This window comes from Nannobrachium achirus (assembly GCF_963921795.1).
Source record: "Nannobrachium achirus genome assembly, chromosome: 17".
NCBI classification, from domain to species: domain Eukaryota; kingdom Metazoa; phylum Chordata; class Actinopteri; order Myctophiformes; family Myctophidae; genus Nannobrachium; species Nannobrachium achirus.
Window position 1 is genome coordinate 32,074,927 of NC_137824.1, and position 20,158 is coordinate 32,095,084.

Genomic DNA, 20,158 nt, shown 5'->3' on the forward strand with positions numbered 1-20,158 from the left:
AGGTCAGTGAAAAACGAATTCTGTCTTGGCCATTCGTTTGCATCATTGTTCATTGTGATGTCAGAACAGGTCAGTAGTGCATGCAAATTAATTCTGTCTTCTTGGCCATTCGTTTGCAACATCATTGTGATGTCAGAAGAGCATGAGGTGTGACAGAGAGACATACAGACAGACAGACAGACATACAGACAGACAGACAGACAGACAGACAGACAGACAGACAGACAGACAGACAGACAGACAGACAGACAGACAGACAGACAGACACGAGCTGCAAGTTTTCATACTAAATAGAAATGCATTCATTTCATTGTGGTATTCCTACAGGGGAGGTGGGCTCGCTCACGCGTTGCCTCGGTTACGGCCCGGGGTTCCCTGTCAACTATTTATCCAATCACCGCGCGACAGTCCTTCCAGACTCTAGGCTCTAGACTAGACACGACAAACGAGAGTGGGGTCAATTTGCTTTCTCAGTTTGCATATCCGCTCCAGAGCGGATATGGAAACAACGTGTGGACTTGTGAGTATGTGAGCGTTGAAATGGACGGATACAGTAGGCGGGATTCAGAGCGGATATGAGCACTGAGCACCACATAGAAACCTTACGCACGGTGACGCGAGGTTTATGCCAGCAGACACACACGGTGGTGGTGACTGACGGCAACCGGCATCAGCAGCGCCTTCCTTCATGGAGAACTCACATCCATGAATTTAAACCACGACCTGTAGTTATACTGTCACTGTCTCGCGGTTTTTAATTATCACCAGTTTGTCACAGTTACTGTCCCGTTAAGCAACAGTTTGTAAGGATGTCGGTGGTCGGCTTTGACGTCGGGTTTATGAGCTGCTATGTAGCGGTGGCACGAGCCGGAGGGATTGAGACTGTCGCCAATGAATATAGCGACCGAAGTACACCGTGAGTGACTCAATGTTTCTTTAATTCGTCAAACGGGGCTCGAGTTATATAATTTCATAACGTAAGAAACATCTAATTATGGCCTAGGGAGGCTAACTCTTGTCAGTCGTGTTAGCCAGCTAGCTAACTACTAGCTACCTAGCCAGCTATCAACGAATTTCCACACAGGAAATGGGCTAGCACGTGAATGCTAATGCTAATTGCTAACAGAAACCGGTCAAGCGGTTTGTGATGAATAATAACAATACAATCATGATACTGATAATCGACACTGTTCACGCCATCATGGATGTCCGATTTCTTCTCACAAGCCTCGTATCGTGACTCAAAATAATCCACGATAAATTATGTGCTCTGTAAACACCTTGTTTGTCCATAGAGGTGTTAATGATGGGGCTTCATATTGAGAGGAGGCCACACACTGTCACTACTCCACACACAGCAGTGATTTTCAACCCTTTTCATTTCGAGGATGCATTTTTTTTTAGCCTAGGACCTACACAGCCAAATCCTTTGTGTTAATTTAGCTCTGAGAGTGTAAATACATAAGAACCAGTGCACTACACTTGACTGTACAGTGTACACACCAGTGATTGTCTTTTTTTTTTTTTTACTCCTTAGAATTCCAAGGGCCCCATTTGATATGATTAGACAATGGAACTTTTGTTTGTTTTGTCTCTGGGATGTCATTCTAAATCCTCAGTTAATTTAACTCTTGAGAGTGGTTATATAACTGAGATTCTGAGAGTGCACACATCTTGGAACGAAATGGTCCCATTTGTGCACTCAAGAGTTACCGATGGTCCATTTGGAAGAACCCTGATGGTCCCTGGACCACACGCTGAGAACCAGTGGACTAGATTAGAATACTACCATGTAGTGTATTATTGTAATGTCTATATCATGCCTCTCCCAAATACATTTTCTCCATTTACACCATATTCTTTTGACTTGCAGAGCTTGAGTCGGTCTTTTATGTTTTGTTGTTATAGGTCATGTGTTTCTTTTGGACCTCGGAATCGATCGATTGGTGCTGCTGCCAAAAGCCAGGTACGTTTTATGCGAAGTGGTGGTGTTTTATTGATTTGTTTTAATAGATTTTTTGATGGGAAGTGTACTTTATTCAGATGAACCATTTAAACCAATCGGGCATACAAAAGACACAGCGAAATGAGGCACTGCCAATGAGAAGCTCCTTCCACAACATGCTAGATATCAGGCACATTATATTAGTCAAAATATTTTGTTTTGGTTCCTGAACATTGTAGCAGCAATAAGTAACTCTAACAAAGAGATAACTTGACTAACAGTAAGTAAAAGAAAATGGATAAATGTATAATTATCTGACGTACAGTCATAAGAGACACATAAATAGTGACTTTATATTGTTGTCCTGTCTGTGTGAAACAGGTTGTTACAAATTGCAAGAACACAGTCCAAGGGTTCAAGAAATTTCATGGCAGAGCGTTTTCAGATCCATTTGTTCAGCGTGTGAAATCAAGCCTGGTTTATGACCTTGCACAAATGCCTACAGGCACCACTGGCATCAAGGTAAGACATTAACATGACTATTTCATGTGCATCCCATGGTATATACGTTTATTTTGACAGTGTGACACTGGCTTATAAGTATCGCAAAGTGGGATATAAGTCAAATATCGATAGCCATGTATATTGATATACATCAGCTGAGCTCCATCTTAGAGATATACAGAGGTCTACGATGGGCCCCTCCTTTTTCCCTCTACACTAAATATCTTTGCAGAAAACAGACGATCTACAAGCTTGGTGTTTGCAACGCAAATGTGTAGACCACTTATTTTAAGCAAACATTTCCCCCAGTTAATGATAATATATCAATTTTAGGGATGCCTATCAATTTTAGGGATGCTTAAGGCTGCAACTTTAGGGATGCTTAAGGCTGCAACTTACTATCTGCTTCCATCTGGTCCTATCCTGTCTAGCAAGTTGAGCCTTGCCCCAAGTTGGGGTTGCTGTTTTCAGTTCTGATGTCACAGTTCTGTCAGGTTGTTTTTGGCCTCCCTTGTTTCCGCTTGGGAAACAAGGTAGGCCTTGTTTCCTAAGAGGAAAAATATATAAAATATCACATTGTATTACAAAGAAATACTAAAAACAGCACCAAAAAACAAAACAAAAATGGTATGACATGGTAGGGATGGGGATGATGGATCGAGAACCGGTTCCAAATTATTGAGAACCAGATATCAATCAGGTTTTATCAATTCCCTCATAGTCTAGTGTGTCCATCAAGTGCTGTATTGCGTCAAGAGACGACACACCAAAAGAAATCACTGGTATACAAACGGTTCATGTCTATTAATGTTTTTGAATCCAGTTGAGCAGTCAATATCAAAGCAAATCAACCTCAACATTGCACATCGAAAAGTATACTCTGTGTCTCGTCGCATCAAAAAAAAAAACAGATCTACAAGCTAACACGCAATGTGACACATTAGTTTATAGATCTGATTTCACCCACTACCAATGATATCATACAACCTCTCGTTTTATTAAAAGCAACAGTAGTAGACTCATCTCTTCAGACTCCACCTTAAGGTGGTTGCACACTGCTGCGTTTTTCGTTACGAAATGAGTTTTTCAGAACAAGGAGAGAGATGGAGATAGAGAGAGCAAGGGACTGAGTGGTGCGCGAAACGGGCGGTAGTGTGCAAACGTGACTGACACAACGTGAGGTTGATTTTTTTTATTTGCGTGCTCCGAAATTCACTCCGATATTCGGCCCGAAAAACGCAGCAGTGTGCAACCAGCTTTAGTCCATAGAATTTACCGTAGCACTTGCCCACACTCAATGACCATACATGTAATTTAGATTACATGCATGCAAAAGCATTTTTTCTTTTTGTTTTTTATAAAGCTTGGTCTACCTACTTTTTTCTAAGATTACTATTTCTATGCTTTAGATGTATTGATGTTGATGTATTGACGAATTACCTTGCTATCGTAAGAGCGTCTGCTAAATGCCTAAATTGTAATTGTATATTGTACTCTTATATGCTGTAGCTCAATGGACAGAGTTAAGACAAACGACACCAGTGTGAGAACATACAAACCAGTTTCTTCAATATTAGCACATTTTCCCATAAGAGTTGTTTAATGATTGGTCAAAATATATTGCCAAATGTATTAATTGAAGTTAAACAAATAGCAACACGCTTCTGTTAATTTATTGTTGCGTCATCTTGATCAGTAGTGTGTTGATAAGAACACTATTACCCAGGATTCAACAAAGGTATATATCAATGAAATGACATTTTACCATTTTTGTATTGTGATGTCAAGACCAATCCTGTCTGATTTGACATTGTATTGTCCAAGAGATAACTTCAGATAACTATTTTCAACCCAGATAACTTCAGTTAAAAGGTTAACAAAAAACAGGTTCACTTTAGCTGGCATAAAAGATCTCGGACCTGGAACAACAGTGTGTTGCCTATAGCAACCACAGTACCACACTAACAACAATCTCCATCCCTAATGACAGGTGATGTACATGGAGGAAGAGAAGGTGTTCAGCATTGAGCAGGTCACCGCCATGTTGCTCACCAAGCTGAAAGAGACGGCAGAGTTCGCCTTGAAGAAACCTGTGTTTGACTGCGTGGTGTCAGTGAGTACCAGCCAGGACACACAGTAATCATGTTAAATGTTATTTGCTGGCTGTGTCTGCTGTACTGAGACAGGATGGTGAAGCTCAAACAGGAATGTGACCGTAGTGAAGTCATTGCAGTTGTTTGGGGTGGGGTTTTCGTATGAGGACTGGTGAAAACAACACAATGCCTTTTAAGCTTCAAGATCTGCACCTTTTCACTATTTTTGGAAAGTTCTCACCAATAATAACTAATAATGTCTAAAATAGGGATGCTAGTTTTAATTTAAAGTGGTTAACAGGTTCAGACTGTAGGATCACCCTACATTAGTAGTTTGTGTACTTCCCCAGTGTATTTTCTTGATTGCGTGTTTTGATGGCAGGTTCCCTGCTTCTTCACTGATGCTGAGAGGAGGTCAGTGGTGGATGCAGCTCAGATCGCGGGACTCAACTGCCTGAGGCTCATGAATGAAACTACTGCAGGTATATAGTTATTGGAACAAATGATTACCTAGCAGTTAAACATGTAAACTAAAGGTAAATAGTACAATGTGGAACAATGACAGGCATTGACATTTGGGGAATTATTTTAAATTAATAATTCAATAATTGTATACAGTTTGTGTCAATGGATACATTTTTAACCCTTCAATGTTCCCTAGTGGCATTGGCATATGGGATCTACAAACAGGATCTTCCTGCGCCTGAGGAGAAACCCAGGACAGTGGTATTTGTGGATATCGGCCATTCTGGGTACCAAACCTCCATATGTGCCTTCAATAAAGGCAAACTCAAGGTTGGTAAACACTATGGAGGTCTATTTTAAACTTAACAGACCACAGAATCCTTGGCATACTCTATTTTATAACCATTAGAGTTAATATCAATGTAAGATTAGGTACACATTTTTTTATTTAACCCAGTATCCCATATCATAACATAACTACTTGTCTGACATTCATAACAACCCACAATACTTGAACACTGAGAATTCAGCGAGTTATGATTTTAATCGTCGAGAGACGTCCTACCTCAATAGACATACCCCTGCCAATATGGCAGCCTTATTGATGCACTGCTCCAATGAACAGCAGTGTCCAAATGTGGTATTTGTGTGTGTATATATCTATGAACTCAACCTCTCTGTTCTCCCAGATGCTGGCTACGGCCTGCGACCCAGAACTGGGAGGGAAGGACTTTGACGAGATGCTGGTGAGACATTTCTGTGAGGAGTTCTCCAAGAAGTACAAGCTGGACGTGAGGTCCAAGCCCAGGGCTCTGGTCCGTCTCTACCAGGAGTGTGAGAAGCTCAAGAAGTTGATGAGCGCCAACATGTCTGACCTGCCCCTCAACATCGAGTGTTTCATGAACGACATCGACGTCTCTGGAAAACTCAACAGGTGAGTTCCAGGCGAAAGATTTAGTTTTTTACCATTTAAACCTGACACCGTCATAAACCGTGCACAAAAAGTGTGGAAACTTGAGTTCGGTCCATTATATCTCCCCTTTAATTAAGCATATAAGCTGAGGGTAATTTAGGGAATTTTCACCTATAGCGATATACCCAAAATTGAGATGACACTGGTTACATATTTTTGACTTGGGTGTGTTAAATCTATGGTATGATATTTTGTTGTAGGGGTCAGTTTGAAGAGATGTGTGCTGACATTTTGGCCAGAGTTGAAGCCCCCCTGCAGAACCTGTTGGAAAGCACCAGTAAGTATTTACTACACCTGTACATTATATTCAAGAAAAAAAGAGCCTCATCCATGTATTGGCTGGCAGACTTGGCACTTATGAAGCTTTAAATACCTTATATATGTTGCTCGGGCTTTTGATCTGTCGGTAATGGATGTCAAACTTAAGACACCAGGGTTGTTTCATATTATCTGCTGTACAGTTGTATGCATCCGTTTGGAGCACATCCTCTGGGAAACATCAATGGTTCATTCTGATTAAAATAAATCTAAGCTATATCTTTCATTTCAGCTGTGATGCTTGAAAACATGGTCATGTCATACGTAGTATAATATATTTGATCAGTCTGATATCAGATCTGTATCGGTTCCACATAAATCCCACATCGGTCAGCCTATTTAAAACCCTATACTTAGTTTACTGCTGTCTCCCAGAGCCGTATACTAGGGTGGCTAGTATTTTCCACCACACTGAATCTTTTTGCCGAAAATAGACGATCTACAATCTCACAACACGCCATAGCGCGTGAGCCAAATGTTTGCTCCAGAATAGCGATGCAAGGGTTCAAGTGGTTAATGTATTTGTGTTGGCTGTCCTAATGTTGTCTTATCGTCCAATCAGAGATGAAGAAGGAGGACATCTATTCAGTGGAGATAGTGGGTGGAGCCTCCAGGATTCCTGCCATCAAGGAGCGAATCAGCAGGTTCTTTGGGAAGGAGCTGAGCACCACCCTGAACGCAGACGAGGCTGTAGCCAGAGGATGTGCCCTGCAGGTTAGCATTATTTAATATTAACCAATTTAGGCCTAAAATTGTTGATTGCTTTCACAATTGAAAAATAGCAGATATACAAGCTCACAGCGCGGCACCGAGTGCCGCGCTACGAGCTTGTAGATCTGCTATTTTTGAAAAATCATGTTTTTTTTTGCAAGTCTTTGAATATATCTCTTTAAAAGCAAACATTTGTAACTCAAATATTTGCTTCTGGGTGGTCCATGGAACAATATATTTTGATATGGGGGTCCGTGGCCAAATACATGTCATTTTGGGGGTACTTGACAAGAGAAATTTGAGAACAGCTGATTTAGAAGAAGGATTTAGAAGTCGGGTCAAAGATCGGGTCAAAGACTGTCTTGCACACATTTTCACGATTTTTCAAGAATAGCAGATCTACAAGCTCGCAGCGCGGCACTCGGCGCCGCGCTGTGAGCTTGTATATCTGCTATTTTTCTAAAGTTAAAGCATAAAATAATGGTTAAAGTGGATAAAATCTAACGCGACTCCAGGTATTTGAGAGTTAATAATAACATAGCACAAGCGCCCTCAGGGATGCTTTACACCAAACCAAGGAAAGGAAAATAAAAGAAAAACTAGCAATCAAAGGCCTTGGTGAACAGAAGCCACACTGAAGTTTCTGGTGACAAATGTTTGCATTCTGGTGTTGGGGGGTGAGGACAGAATAACCGTGTCAGAGGGCTGTAGAGCCTATTATATGCTGCCTGTGAGGGAGCATAATGATGTACGAGATTAGACAGATACGAGGGACAAAGGCATTTGTAGGTGTGGTGGAGGAGTTAGTATGTGATGTGTAATTTAACCGGTAGCAAGTGCAGGTGGGTAAGAAGGGTGGGGGGGGCTATGTGCTGCTTGGTGTGAGTGAGAACTAAGTCACATAATTTATTTCAAAATAATTTGATGTGACTGTACTGCTATCGGGTAACATTCTTTTTTGTCTCTGCAGTGTGCGATACTGTCTCCTGCCTTCAAAGTGCGCGAGTTCTCCATCACAGACGTAGTTCCTTACAACATCTCTCTGAAGTGGAACTCTGCTGCAGAGGAGGGTTGCAGGTAAAACAACACTTCCTACCTGTTTGCAATGCTTTGTATCATTAGACCTGTTAAACATATACTGGACGTTGTTAGACCTTTCAATCCGGGACAGCATCTGTGTCACATTAGCTGTATAAATGTTTACGTTTTCAGAACACTTAGAATTCAGAAGGTGATTTTGGTTTTAATTAGTCTTAATTGCCTCTTATATTTTGGTTTTAAACAAGTGTTTTTCCACTGCAGTGATTGTGAGGTGTTCCCAAAGAACCATGCAGCGCCTTTCTCCAAAGTTCTGACCTTCTACCGGAGAGAACCCTTCTCTTTGGAGGCCTATTACAGCTGCCCTGCAGAGCTGCCTTATCCGGATCCCACTATTGGTAATATGCATGTTAAGAATAATCATCATTAATAATCAATTTTTAGCCTTCCAAAGAATTTACTTGAGTAAAAGTAAACTATTTTGCCGTGAAAATGTACTCAAGTAAGAGCGATAAGTATCAACAAATGTAATACTCAAGTAAAGTTCAAATCCTCAGAATCTGTATTTAAGTACAGTACTCAAGTACATTTACTCAGTTACTGTCCACCACTGCTACCGGGGAAACAACCCCCTGTCAGGTGATAGGAAGTGGCTCAGATCGGGGCGCTCCCCAGGTTGGCAGAGGAAAGGAAGCACCCAGGATTACAGTTTAGGCATTGGCACTGGGTGAAAAATGGGTTACAAAATCGTGGGATAAAAAATCTACAAAAAACTGACTACTACATATTGCTACAGACTAATAATAGCCTAATAATGCTGGTCACCCAATGTGTTAAAAAGGAAATCTGTTCCAGACCGGACGGCCGAAGGCTGGGGATAGTTTTTGCCCCTCTCTGTTCGTCTGTCTGTCTGTTTCTCTCTGTCTGTCTGAATCACAATCTCGAGCACTGCTGGACCGATAGGCCTGAAACTTTGCACACACACTCCCAGTAGGTCAAGGAAGAACCTCTGTCCCTGTACCTTTTCAAATCAACCTATGGTGATGCTATAACATACCGCTTCACATTTTGAACCGTAGGTCATACAGTAAAAGAAATCTCTGGAATTCTCTGATCATGATGCAACTTCCCATGTAGCCCACGTCCGTTTCCACCTGGCACATTTATCCACCATTTTTATTACTACAGAGTTTGTCCCGAGCTCAAATTGGTACACTTTATCTCTTTACTCAAGTGATCAAGATATATCTTTTTTGTATATTTTACGTTTCGATTGGCCATGATTGACTTAGAGAGTTTGAGGGCCCTGGGTATCCAACCCAGCCTGGTGTGGAGATGTGCGCTCAGAGGAGCACACTGTTCTAGTTTGTCTAGTTGTTTTTGTAATGTTATTCAGTCTTCACAGTATTAACTGTTTTCATTGGTAAGCATAAATGTCCTGTATCCTTCCAGGTCAGTTCTTGATCCAGAAGGTGGTTCCACAAGCGTCTGGGGAGAGCTCCAGAGTGAAGGTGAAGGTCCGGGTGAATGTCCATGGCATCTTCAGCGTGTCTAGTGCCTCACTGGTGGAGGTACAGAAATCAGACGAGACAGAGGAACCCATGGAAACGGACCAGAGCAACGACAAGGAAGCCGAGGTAAAGACAAAACCATGATAGATGATGTGTCCTGTCTGCATTTTCTGTAACCTGACTGTGCCAGATAATGGCAGCAGTGCGTATGCCTGGCTGCATACTGCTCCGCTTTACCGTCATCTGGGACCGTTCGGGCAGACTCGATGTAAGGGGCGGGCCATTTTTTCAAATTCTTTAGCAGGTGATTGGATGGGGCCGTCTCTCTATCACAGTCTGGGAGTGCCAACTCCAACCACCCATCCGCCTCCTGGGTTTCCACGTGGTCTGCAATCAGACTCTATTGGTTCAGAGCCGCTCAGAGCCTGCCCGTAGCTGCCGCTGATTGGTCCGGCCCGGGGCTTTACGAGTGTGATCAACTCTCCCAGAGAGATCTCAGATGGTAAAGTAGGGCGGTACGCACTACTGCCACCATCTGGCGCAAGTCAGGTTACATTTTCTGACTTGTATGATCATAAAACATGTTCATTGTTCTCTGTAGAGCAAAATGCCAGTGGACCAGGAAGAGCAGAAGCCTCAGGGGGAAACGCAGAAAGACACAGAGGAGAAAAACACGGCAGAACCTGAAGACGTAGACATGGTTGGTTCCCCACTTCACCACTCTTAACCACATGAACCCTAGCGTTGCATCATAAGCAAATATTATGCATTGGCAAAGCTATAGAAATTTAATTTGGAACAAGATGTATACATATGTGTGTATTAGGGCTGTCACGATATGAAATTTTACATGACGATTAATTGTCACTCAAATAATTGGCGATTAACGATTTAATTGTGTATTTGTCGTTGATAATTACATTTCTGTTTGGCTTTTAGGCTTTGAAGTTGCATATGGTAGATACGACACATAACCTAAATATACAAATACATTACTGACATATTTGACAACTTACTACTTAAAAAATAACTTTGATAGTGGAAATAGCCGATCTACAAGCTTGTAGATCTGCTATTTCCACTATTTCTGACATTTTTCTACATTCACGATTATGACGATTATGACAAAATAATTGCGATAATGTCAAATAATCACGATTAGACGATTATGTAATAATTGTGACAGCCCTATATGTGTGTATACATATGTGTGTGTATGTGTAATGTGATTTTTTATTTTATTCCATCAGACCCCGGCAGAGGAGGGTAAAACGGAGAAGAAATCTGACCTTCCTCCTCAAGCCAAGAAAGCCAAAGTCAAGACAAAAGTCCTGGAGCTTCCCATTGAGAACAGTCCACAGTGGCAGCTGGCCATTGACATGCTCAATCTGTTTGTAGAGAACGAGGTAACACACACAAACACACACTCCCATCCATCTGTCTGTTTTCACTTGTAGTTGTTATTTCATAGCAGGTTGTGCACAAAATAGCAAACTACAAGCTCACAATGCGTTGCATCGCTACACTTATTTTTCAACAGTTTGGATTTAATTTTTTACATTATTTAAACTGTATCTATGTGGATGTGGTGTACCGTGTTGTATGGAGTTACTCAAAGTGTTATCTCTACAGGGTAAGATGATCATGCAGGATAAGCTGGAGAAGGAGCGTAACGATGCCAAGAACTATGTGGAGGAGTACGTCTATGAGATGAGGGACAAGCTGCACGGGAGGCTTGAGAAGTTCGTCAGTGAATCGGTGAGTCATCAGCGTAGAGCTGCCCTCTTGCCCAACACAAACGGGGAGAATTGTTCTCACACTAGTCACCCATAGCACCGTTAATGTGACACTTCCAGCACTTTGCTGAAAGAAGAGATATTGTTTTATATTGTGACCTTCCTGGTTAAATAAAGGTCAAATAAAACTAGTGCATTATGTTAATGGTTTAAAGTTTTCAGTCCCCATGACTGATTTTAAGTCTAGAGTCCACAATATCTTGGTTAACTACTGGCTTTCTCTAGAGGCTGATTTATACTTGGTTTACATAGCAGATCTAAGCGTTCACAGCTTGCTTGCCTGTGTTCATTTTTTGTCAGGATCGAGATATATTGTCTTTAAAACTGGAAGACACTGAGAACTGGCTGTATGAAGACGGAGAGGACCAGCCCAAGCAGGTTTACATCGATAAGCTGCAAGAATTAAAGGTAAGTCTTCAATTTGAGCATTTATCAGATGCTCTTATCCAGATCGACTTACAAGTACAAGATCAAAGTATGTGTTACGATCCCTAGAATACAAACAGGATAATGGTCACAGAGTGCAAATAAAACAATGGAGTGCGCAAAAGAAACTAGTTTACTAAGTTAACATCAAACCTAGCATCTGTATAAACAACACACTATCTAAATACATGTTACATAACATTTGTTGACACAAGCAATCAGTATATGTCGATCTAAATAACATGCATAGCATTTGAGTAACCAACAGGCATCTGTGTAGTACAGTATAACTAGCATCTATCATTAACACTGGTGGATGTTGAAGTTTTGATGGTCTGGTGTTTTTTTCTCTCTTAGATACTGGGCCAGCCCATCCAGGAGAGGTTCATGGAAGCGGAGGAGAGGCCCAAAGCCTTCGAGGACCTGGGAAAACAGATCCAGCAGTACATGAAAATAGTAGAAGCGTACAAAACCAAGGTGCGAACCAAAAAGCTTCTGGAGAACAGGAGCTGCAGTATTGGAGTGTCTGGCTGGCAACCACACATAAAGTTGACGTGGTTTCTTATTAAACCAGTTTTATATTGGCTTAATTTAAATAAGATGCAAATGGCTTTCACGTCTCCAAATGAATGTATTAAGTGTTAAAACTCGTTAAAATCACATTTTCCGCTTCACTGCTGAAGTTTTCTTACCTTTTACGCAGTGCATGTAGATTGTGCACGCCGGCCCACGGATTATGTATCACGCGTGTGCACAGCATTCACCGTTACAAAATATTACAAAAGCAGAGCGAAATCCATGCAGCCGTCTTGGGGCTACGATCGTCCATGTTTTCTCTGTAGACGAATGAAAACCGAATGCGGTCGTTGAGAACCGCTATGTCCCGCCTACCCAGATCTGGAAATGGACCGGTACCAGACCGGAAGTGATTTTTATAAAAAGTTGGATTGTTTGATATAACTTGAATATAACTTTAACTTGATGTTTTTTAACCATAACATATCACTTAGAGCACCAAAGGGGACAACACACCAACTAATGTTCTTTTTAGTTATCAATTGATGATATATGCAGATCACCTTTTTATGCTCAACACAACTGTCCCTGTCACATTTTTAATAGTCATCTAAAAACATCTTCTTCATCATCTTTCATGACCTATATGTGGCTCAATTGTGCCCTCTGCTGGTGCATCATCAGCATGAATCTTTCCTCTGACAAATGTTGTCTGGGCTGATTAATATCAACATGTTTATTTATTTTAGCATCCTTGATTCTAAATATCAGTACAATATTTGATATTTTAATTCCAGAGCTCACTACAGCATTTGTTTTAATTCCAGAGCTCAGTACAGTACTTGATGTTTCTCTTTGTGTGTGCTAGGAGGAACAGTATGACCATCTGGAGGAAGTGGATGTCAACAAAGTGGACAAACTGTCCAGTGAAGCCATGATGTGGATGAACAGTGCCATGAACCAACAGAGTAAACACAGTCTGTCAGTAGACCCTCCTGTCAAAGTAAAAGAAATCCAGGCAAAAACCAGGGTTAGTGGATTTACTTGATGTCAAAGCATTTTGAAAACTAGTGACCCATATAGAAAAGGCATGGCTACAATATGGATCTCCGACTTGATATGACAAGCCTGTGACAGCAGTCGGTCTATCTATCAATTCTGCTTGCATTCACATATTGTTTGTGTTTATTCCGTTGACAAATGTCCCATACATTGTGTTTTCTTCTTGCTCTGGTCTCTCCCCAGGAGCTGTTCTCTGCTTGTAACCCCATTGTGACCAAGCCCAAACCCAAGGTCGAGCTTCCCAAGGAAGACGACAAGCCTGCGGAGCAGAACGGACCCGTCGGCGGTGCCGGCCAGGAGAACGCCACAGACCAGGGAGCAGCGGCAGCGGCAGAAGACACAGGAAACGCGGCCTCACAATCCACAGAAAGCAAACCTGACATGGACCTTGACTGAGCAGGCCATTCAACAACAAAAATAATGACCTCTTCCAGCCCTGGCTTAGCTGGGCCTGTGCCTCACTCTGAAGCAACGTGTACGTTTTCCTTCACCGGCTGTCATCGTCTACAAGCTTTTCCTGCACCAGAAGATGACTTCACTGATGGAGAGAAATCAAAGCTGTTCATTGGAAATGGTCTCTGTGCATAAATGTAGTCTCTGGTTTCCCAGAAGGTGGCGTATCCATTTCCTGTTCAGTTTCATTTTTCCATAGCGCCATTTGATTGGCTCAACAGAAGAATTTAACTGGAAACGTGCATTAAGATGTCAGATGTGTTTTCTCGTTTCAAATGACAAAGCTAAGGGAAACTGAACTGGAACAGCAAACTGCTATACCACCTTCTGGAAACCCGGTGCTACAGTTATGCAGAGAGCCTATTGTATTGGCATAATAGACGGCCAGCAAATAATACTGTTGCATCTAACGAACTGTTCAAAAGAGTTCTTCTCTAGAATCAAAAAAATTATTAAAGTAATTATGATGGTGCAAAAGGGAGTTGATTGTTTCTGATTGAGTTATGGACCCGATGGATCAGAGCTGCTGAAGAGTGTCAGTAACTTGCAGTACTTAACAGTCAAGCGCAGGCGTACGTTTTCAGCACTTAGCCTGAATTACACTTTGTTGTACGATGGTGTCAAGCGGCATGAGCTTGTACATCGGCTACTTTCGCTGTGCGACACTATGGTATGGCGGAGCATTAGTAAGGCATTTGACCCCGATTCTTGGTGTGTCTGCTACTGCTACCACGGCATGTACTTTATCCATTTCTGCTGAAATAACATTGAAAAGCCAATTGCAATAAGCCTATTGACTGACAAATGAGCGCTGTACACATGATGGTATTTATTTCTGTTGTGTGCCCTATTATATCTGTTCTGGTCTGTGTCACATTATGGTTTTAATAAAGTTATTGAAAATCACTCAATGGTTTTGTATTATTCTGACTCCATTCACTGATCAGCTCTGACCAACCCTATTAATGATTATGATATACCTTTAAAAGGTAACTACTTGATATAATAAAGGCACAGTATGTGGTGTTAATTTAGTAAATGTTTACTGCTTTATGGTGAATATATTTAAATCAGTTTAAAGGCCAGTCCACACCAACGCAACTCATTGCAACAAACCCGTTTTAGAGACCGTTGCAGCAGTGTGGATTAACCATTGCTGACCGGTTCCATTTAGATATCTTGCCCCGGGCGCCCCCTTGTGGTATAGTCCCGGCACGCGGAGTGAAAGTGCATCGGAGGAAAAGCGTTTAGCATATTTTATGAACAATGCCTTTGTACAATATACATCAAAAATATATGTTTATTGTTTTGTTTGGTTGTGTGTTTAAGGCCATTTCGTACGGAATGGAATCAGATTATTGCCCCTTAAATCGACTGAACTGCACGTTTTCTGGAGGTTAGTCCCGCGATCCAGACTGTTACCTCGCATCCTAGGATCAATTCACTTTGCATATTACACATCCGCTCCAGAGGGGGAACGGAAACGGCCTGTATGCCTTTATAGAAAAGTGTGAGGAACGTACTGGATACAGTAGGCGGGTTGTAAGGCGGGATCTGAGCTCTGAACAGTAAATAGGAACCTGCCTTCCACAGGTACTCCAGGAGGTTTAGCGATGTTATTTTCCTCATTGATTCTCTCTTTTCATGATAGGGTGGGACCCCCAAAACCCCATCCCACCCAAACATCTAACTGCGGTCACGCTATCTACACTTCAGGAAAAGCTGGTCGCGCTATCCTCACTTCAAAATATGGTGCGCTTCTACACGGCTGTTTACGGTTTGACAAGGGGATGGTGCGTTCAAGGCGAGCTGGTACATTAGAATTTCTAGACTTTCGAGACCAAGGGTGTATAAAATATGGAACTACATACTATTCAATCAACAGATGCTTTAAATTAGACCCCCCCCCCCCCCCACGTAGTGATGTCAGTAGCTCATATACTGAATGAATACGATGCATAGTAGTGATGTCTGTAGCTCATACTGAATGAATATGATGTATAGAATAGTGATGTCTGTAGCTCATACACTGAATGAATATGATGTATAGAGTAGTGATGTCTGTAGCTCATATACTGAATGAATATGATGTAGTGATGTCTGTAGCTCATATACTGAATGAATATGATGCATAGAGTAGTGATGTCTGTAGCTCATATACTGAATGAATATGATGCATAGAGTAGTGATGTCTGTAGCTCATATACTGAATGAATATGATGCATAGAGTAGTGATGTCTGTAGCTCATATACTGAATGAATATGATGTCGTGATGTATGTAGCTCATATACTGAATGAATATGATGCATAGAGTAGTGATGTCTGTAGCTCATATACTGAATGAATATGATGCATAGAGTAGTGATGTCTGTAGCTCATATACTGAATGAATATGATGCATAGAGTAGTGATGTCTGTAGCTCATATACTGAATGGATATGATGGCATAGAGTAGTGATGTCTGTAGCTCATATACTGAGCTCATATACTGAATGAATATGATGTATATAGTAGTGATTTCTGTAGCTCATATACTGAATGAATATGATGTATAGAGTAGTGATGTCTGTAGCTCATACACTGAATGAATATGATGTATAGAGTAGTGATGTCTGTAGCTCATATACTGAATGAATATGATGTATAGTGATGTATGTAGCTCATATACTGAATGAATATGATGCATAGAGTAGTGATGTCTGTAGATCATATACTGAATGAATATGATGCTTAGAGTATTGATGTCTGTAGCTCATATACTGAATGAATATGATGTATATAGTAGTGATGTCTGTAGCTCATATACTGAATGAATATGATGTATAGAGTAGTGATGTCTGTAGCTCATATACTGAATGAATATGATGTAGTGATGTCTGTAGCTCATATACTGAATGAATATGATGTATAGTGATGTCTGTAGCTCATATACTGAATGAATATGATGTATAGAGTAGTGATGTCTGTAGCTCAAATACTGAATGAATATCATGTATAGAGTAGTGATGTCTGTAGCTCATATACTGAATGAATATGATGTATAGTGATGTCTGTAGCTCATATACTGAATGAATATAATGTATAGAGTACTGATGTCTGTAGCTCATATACTGAATGAATATGATGATGTTCCTAAGTACCTCTAAAAAATATTCCCAAACTTTTTTACTGTGCCAATAATTTATAATAAATTCTACAAATATTACCATAATCCATTCGCTATACTGCAAAAAGTATAAAATCTGATATAAATTAAGAAGATTTGTTACCATAAAACAACTATGTCACCTTATTCATGATGTACCTAAGTACCTCTAAAAATATTCCTGACCTGTTTTACTGTGCCAATAATTTATAATAAATTCTACAAATATTACCATAATCCATTCGCTATACTGCAAAAAGTATAAAATCTGATAAAAATTAAGAAGATTTGTTACCATAAAACAACTATGTCACCTTGTTCATGATGTACCTAAGTACCTCTAAAAATATTCCTGACCTGTTTTACTGTGCCAATAATTTATAATAAATTCGACAAATATTACCATAATCCATCCGCTATAGAGCAAAAAGTATAAAATCAGATAAAAATCAAAAAGATTTGTTACCATAAACCAACTCTGTCACCTTGTTCATGATGTTCCTAAGTACCTCTAAAAAATATTCCCAAACTTTTTTACTGTGCCAATAATTTATAATAAATTCGACAAATATTACCATAATCCATCCGCTATAGAGCTAAAAGTATAAAATCTGATAAAAATCAAAAAGATTTGTTACCATAAAACAACTCTGTCACCTTGTTCATGATGTTCCTAAGTACCTCTAAAAAATATTCCCAAACTTTTTTACTGTGCCAATAATTTATAATAAATTCGACAAATATTACCATAATCCATCCGCTATAGAGCTAAAAGTATAAAATCAGATAAAAATCAAAAAGATTTGTTACCATAAACCAACTCTGTCACCTTGTTCATGATGTTCCTGAGTACCTCTAAAAAATATTCCCAAACTTTTTTACTGTGCCAATAATTTATAATAAATTCGACAAATATTACCATAATCCATCCGCTATAGAGCAAAAAGTATAAAATCAGATAAAAATCAAAAAGATTTGTTACCATAAACCAACTCTGTCACCTTGTTCATGATGTTCCTAAGTACCTCTAAAAAATATTCCCAAACTTTTTTACTGTGCCAATAATTTATAATAAATTCGACAAATATTACCATAATCCATCCGCTATAGAGCAAAAAGTATAAAATCAGATAAAAATCAAAAAGATTTGTTACCATAAACCAACTCTGTCACCTTGTTCATGATGTTCCTGAGTACCTCTAAAAAATATTCCCAAACTTTTTTACTGTGCCAATAATTTATAATAAATTCGACAAATATTACCATAATCCATCCGCTATAGAGCTAAAAGTATAAAATCAGATAAAAATCAAAAAGATTTGTTACCATAAACCAACTCTGTCACCTTGTTCATGATGTTCCTGAGTACCTCTAAAAAATATTCCCAAACTTTTTTACTGTGCCAATAATTTATAATAAATTCGACAAATATTACCATAATCCATCCGCTATAGAGCAAAAAGTATAAAATCAGATAAAAATCAAAAAGATTTGTTACCATAAACCAACTCTGTCACCTTGTTCATGATGTTCCTAAGTACCTCTAAAAAATATTCCCAACCTTTTTTACTGTGCCAATAATTTATAATAAATTCGACAAATATTACCATAATCCATCCGCTATAGAGCAAAAAGTATAAAATCAGATAAAAATCAAAAAGATTTGTTACCATAAAACAACTCTGTCACCTTGTTCATGATGTTCCTAAGTACCTCTAAAAAATATTCCCAAACTTTTTTACTGTGCCAATAATTTATAATAAATTCGACAAATATTACCATAATCCATCCGCTATAGAGCTAAAAGTATAAAATCAGATAAAAATCTAAAAGATTTGTTACCATAAACCAACTCTGTCACCTTGTTCATGATGTTCCTGAGTACCTCTAAAAAATATTCCCAAACTTTTTTACTGTGCCAATAATTTATAATAAATTCGACAAATATTACCATAATCCATCCGCTATAGAGCTAAAAGTATAAAATCAGATAAAAATCAAAAAGATTTGTTACCATAAACCAACTCTGTCACCTTGTTCATGATGTTCCTGAGTACCTCTAAAAAATATTCCCAAACTTTTTTACTGTGCCAATAATTTATAATAAATTCGACAAATATTACCATAATCCATCCGCTATAGAGCAAAAAGTATAAAATCAGATAAAAATCAAAAAGATTTGTTACCATAAACCAACTCTGTCACCTTGTTCATGATGTTCCTAAGTACCTCTAAAAAATATTCCCAACCTTTTTTACTGTGCCAATAATTTATAATAAATTCGACAAATATTACCATAATCCATCCGCTATAGAGCAAAAAGTATAAAATCTGATAAAAATCAAAAAGATTTGTTACCATAAAACAACTATGTCACCTTGTTCATGATGTTCCTAAGTACCTCTAAAAAATATTCCCAACCTTTTTTACTGTGCCAATAATTTATAATAAATTCGACAAATATTACCATAATCCATCCGCTATAGAGCAAAAAGTATAAAATCAGATAAAAATCAAAAAGATTTGTTACCATAAAACAACTCTGTCACCTTGTTCATGATGTTCCTAAGTACCTCTAAAAAATATTCCCAAACTTTTTTACTGTGCCAATAATTTATAATAAATTCGACAAATATTACCATAATCCATCCGCTATAGAGCTAAAAGTATAAAATCAGATAAAAATCAAAAAGATTTGTTACCATAAACCAACTCTGTCACCTTGTTCATGATGTTCCTGAGTACCTCTAAAAAATATTCCCAAACTTTTTTACTGTGCCAATAATTTATAATAAATTCGACAAATATTACCATAATCCATCCGCTATAGAGCAAAAAGTATAAAATCAGATAAAAATCAAAAAGATTTGTTACCATAAACCAACTCTGTCACCTTGTTCATGATGTTCCTGAGTACCTCTAAAAAATATTCCCAAACTTTTTTACTGTGCCAATAATTTATAATAAATTCGACAAATATTACCATAATCCATCCGCTATAGAGCTAAAAGTATAAAATCAGATAAAAATCAAAAAGATTTGTTACCATAAACCAACTCTGTCACCTTGTTCATGATGTTCCTAAGTACCTCTAAAAAATATTCCCAAACTTTTTTACTGTGCCAATAATTTATAATAAATTCGACAAATATTACCATAATCCATCCGCTATAGAGCTAAAAGTATAAAATCAGATAAAAA

General features: G+C 39.1%; 1 protein-coding gene across 1 annotated transcript; it reads left to right on the plus strand.

Annotated features, from left to right (window-relative positions):
* Positions 1–660: 660 nt before the first annotated feature.
* On the plus strand, positions 661–14,671 carry hspa4b (heat shock protein 4b). Its single transcript, XM_080745805.1, has 19 exons — positions 661–916; positions 1,909–1,966; positions 2,327–2,467; positions 4,440–4,562; positions 4,925–5,024; positions 5,204–5,337; positions 5,697–5,941; positions 6,181–6,257; positions 6,861–7,012; positions 7,980–8,086; positions 8,312–8,445; positions 9,500–9,684; positions 10,160–10,258; positions 10,809–10,964; positions 11,191–11,316; positions 11,655–11,762; positions 12,138–12,257; positions 13,165–13,326; positions 13,542–14,671. Exons 1-19 carry the CDS (start codon positions 810–812, stop codon positions 13,752–13,754), a joined length of 2,547 nt encoding a protein of 848 aa, XP_080601931.1. The 5' UTR covers positions 661–809; the 3' UTR covers positions 13,755–14,671.
* The last annotated feature ends 5,487 nt before the right edge of the window (positions 14,672–20,158 follow it).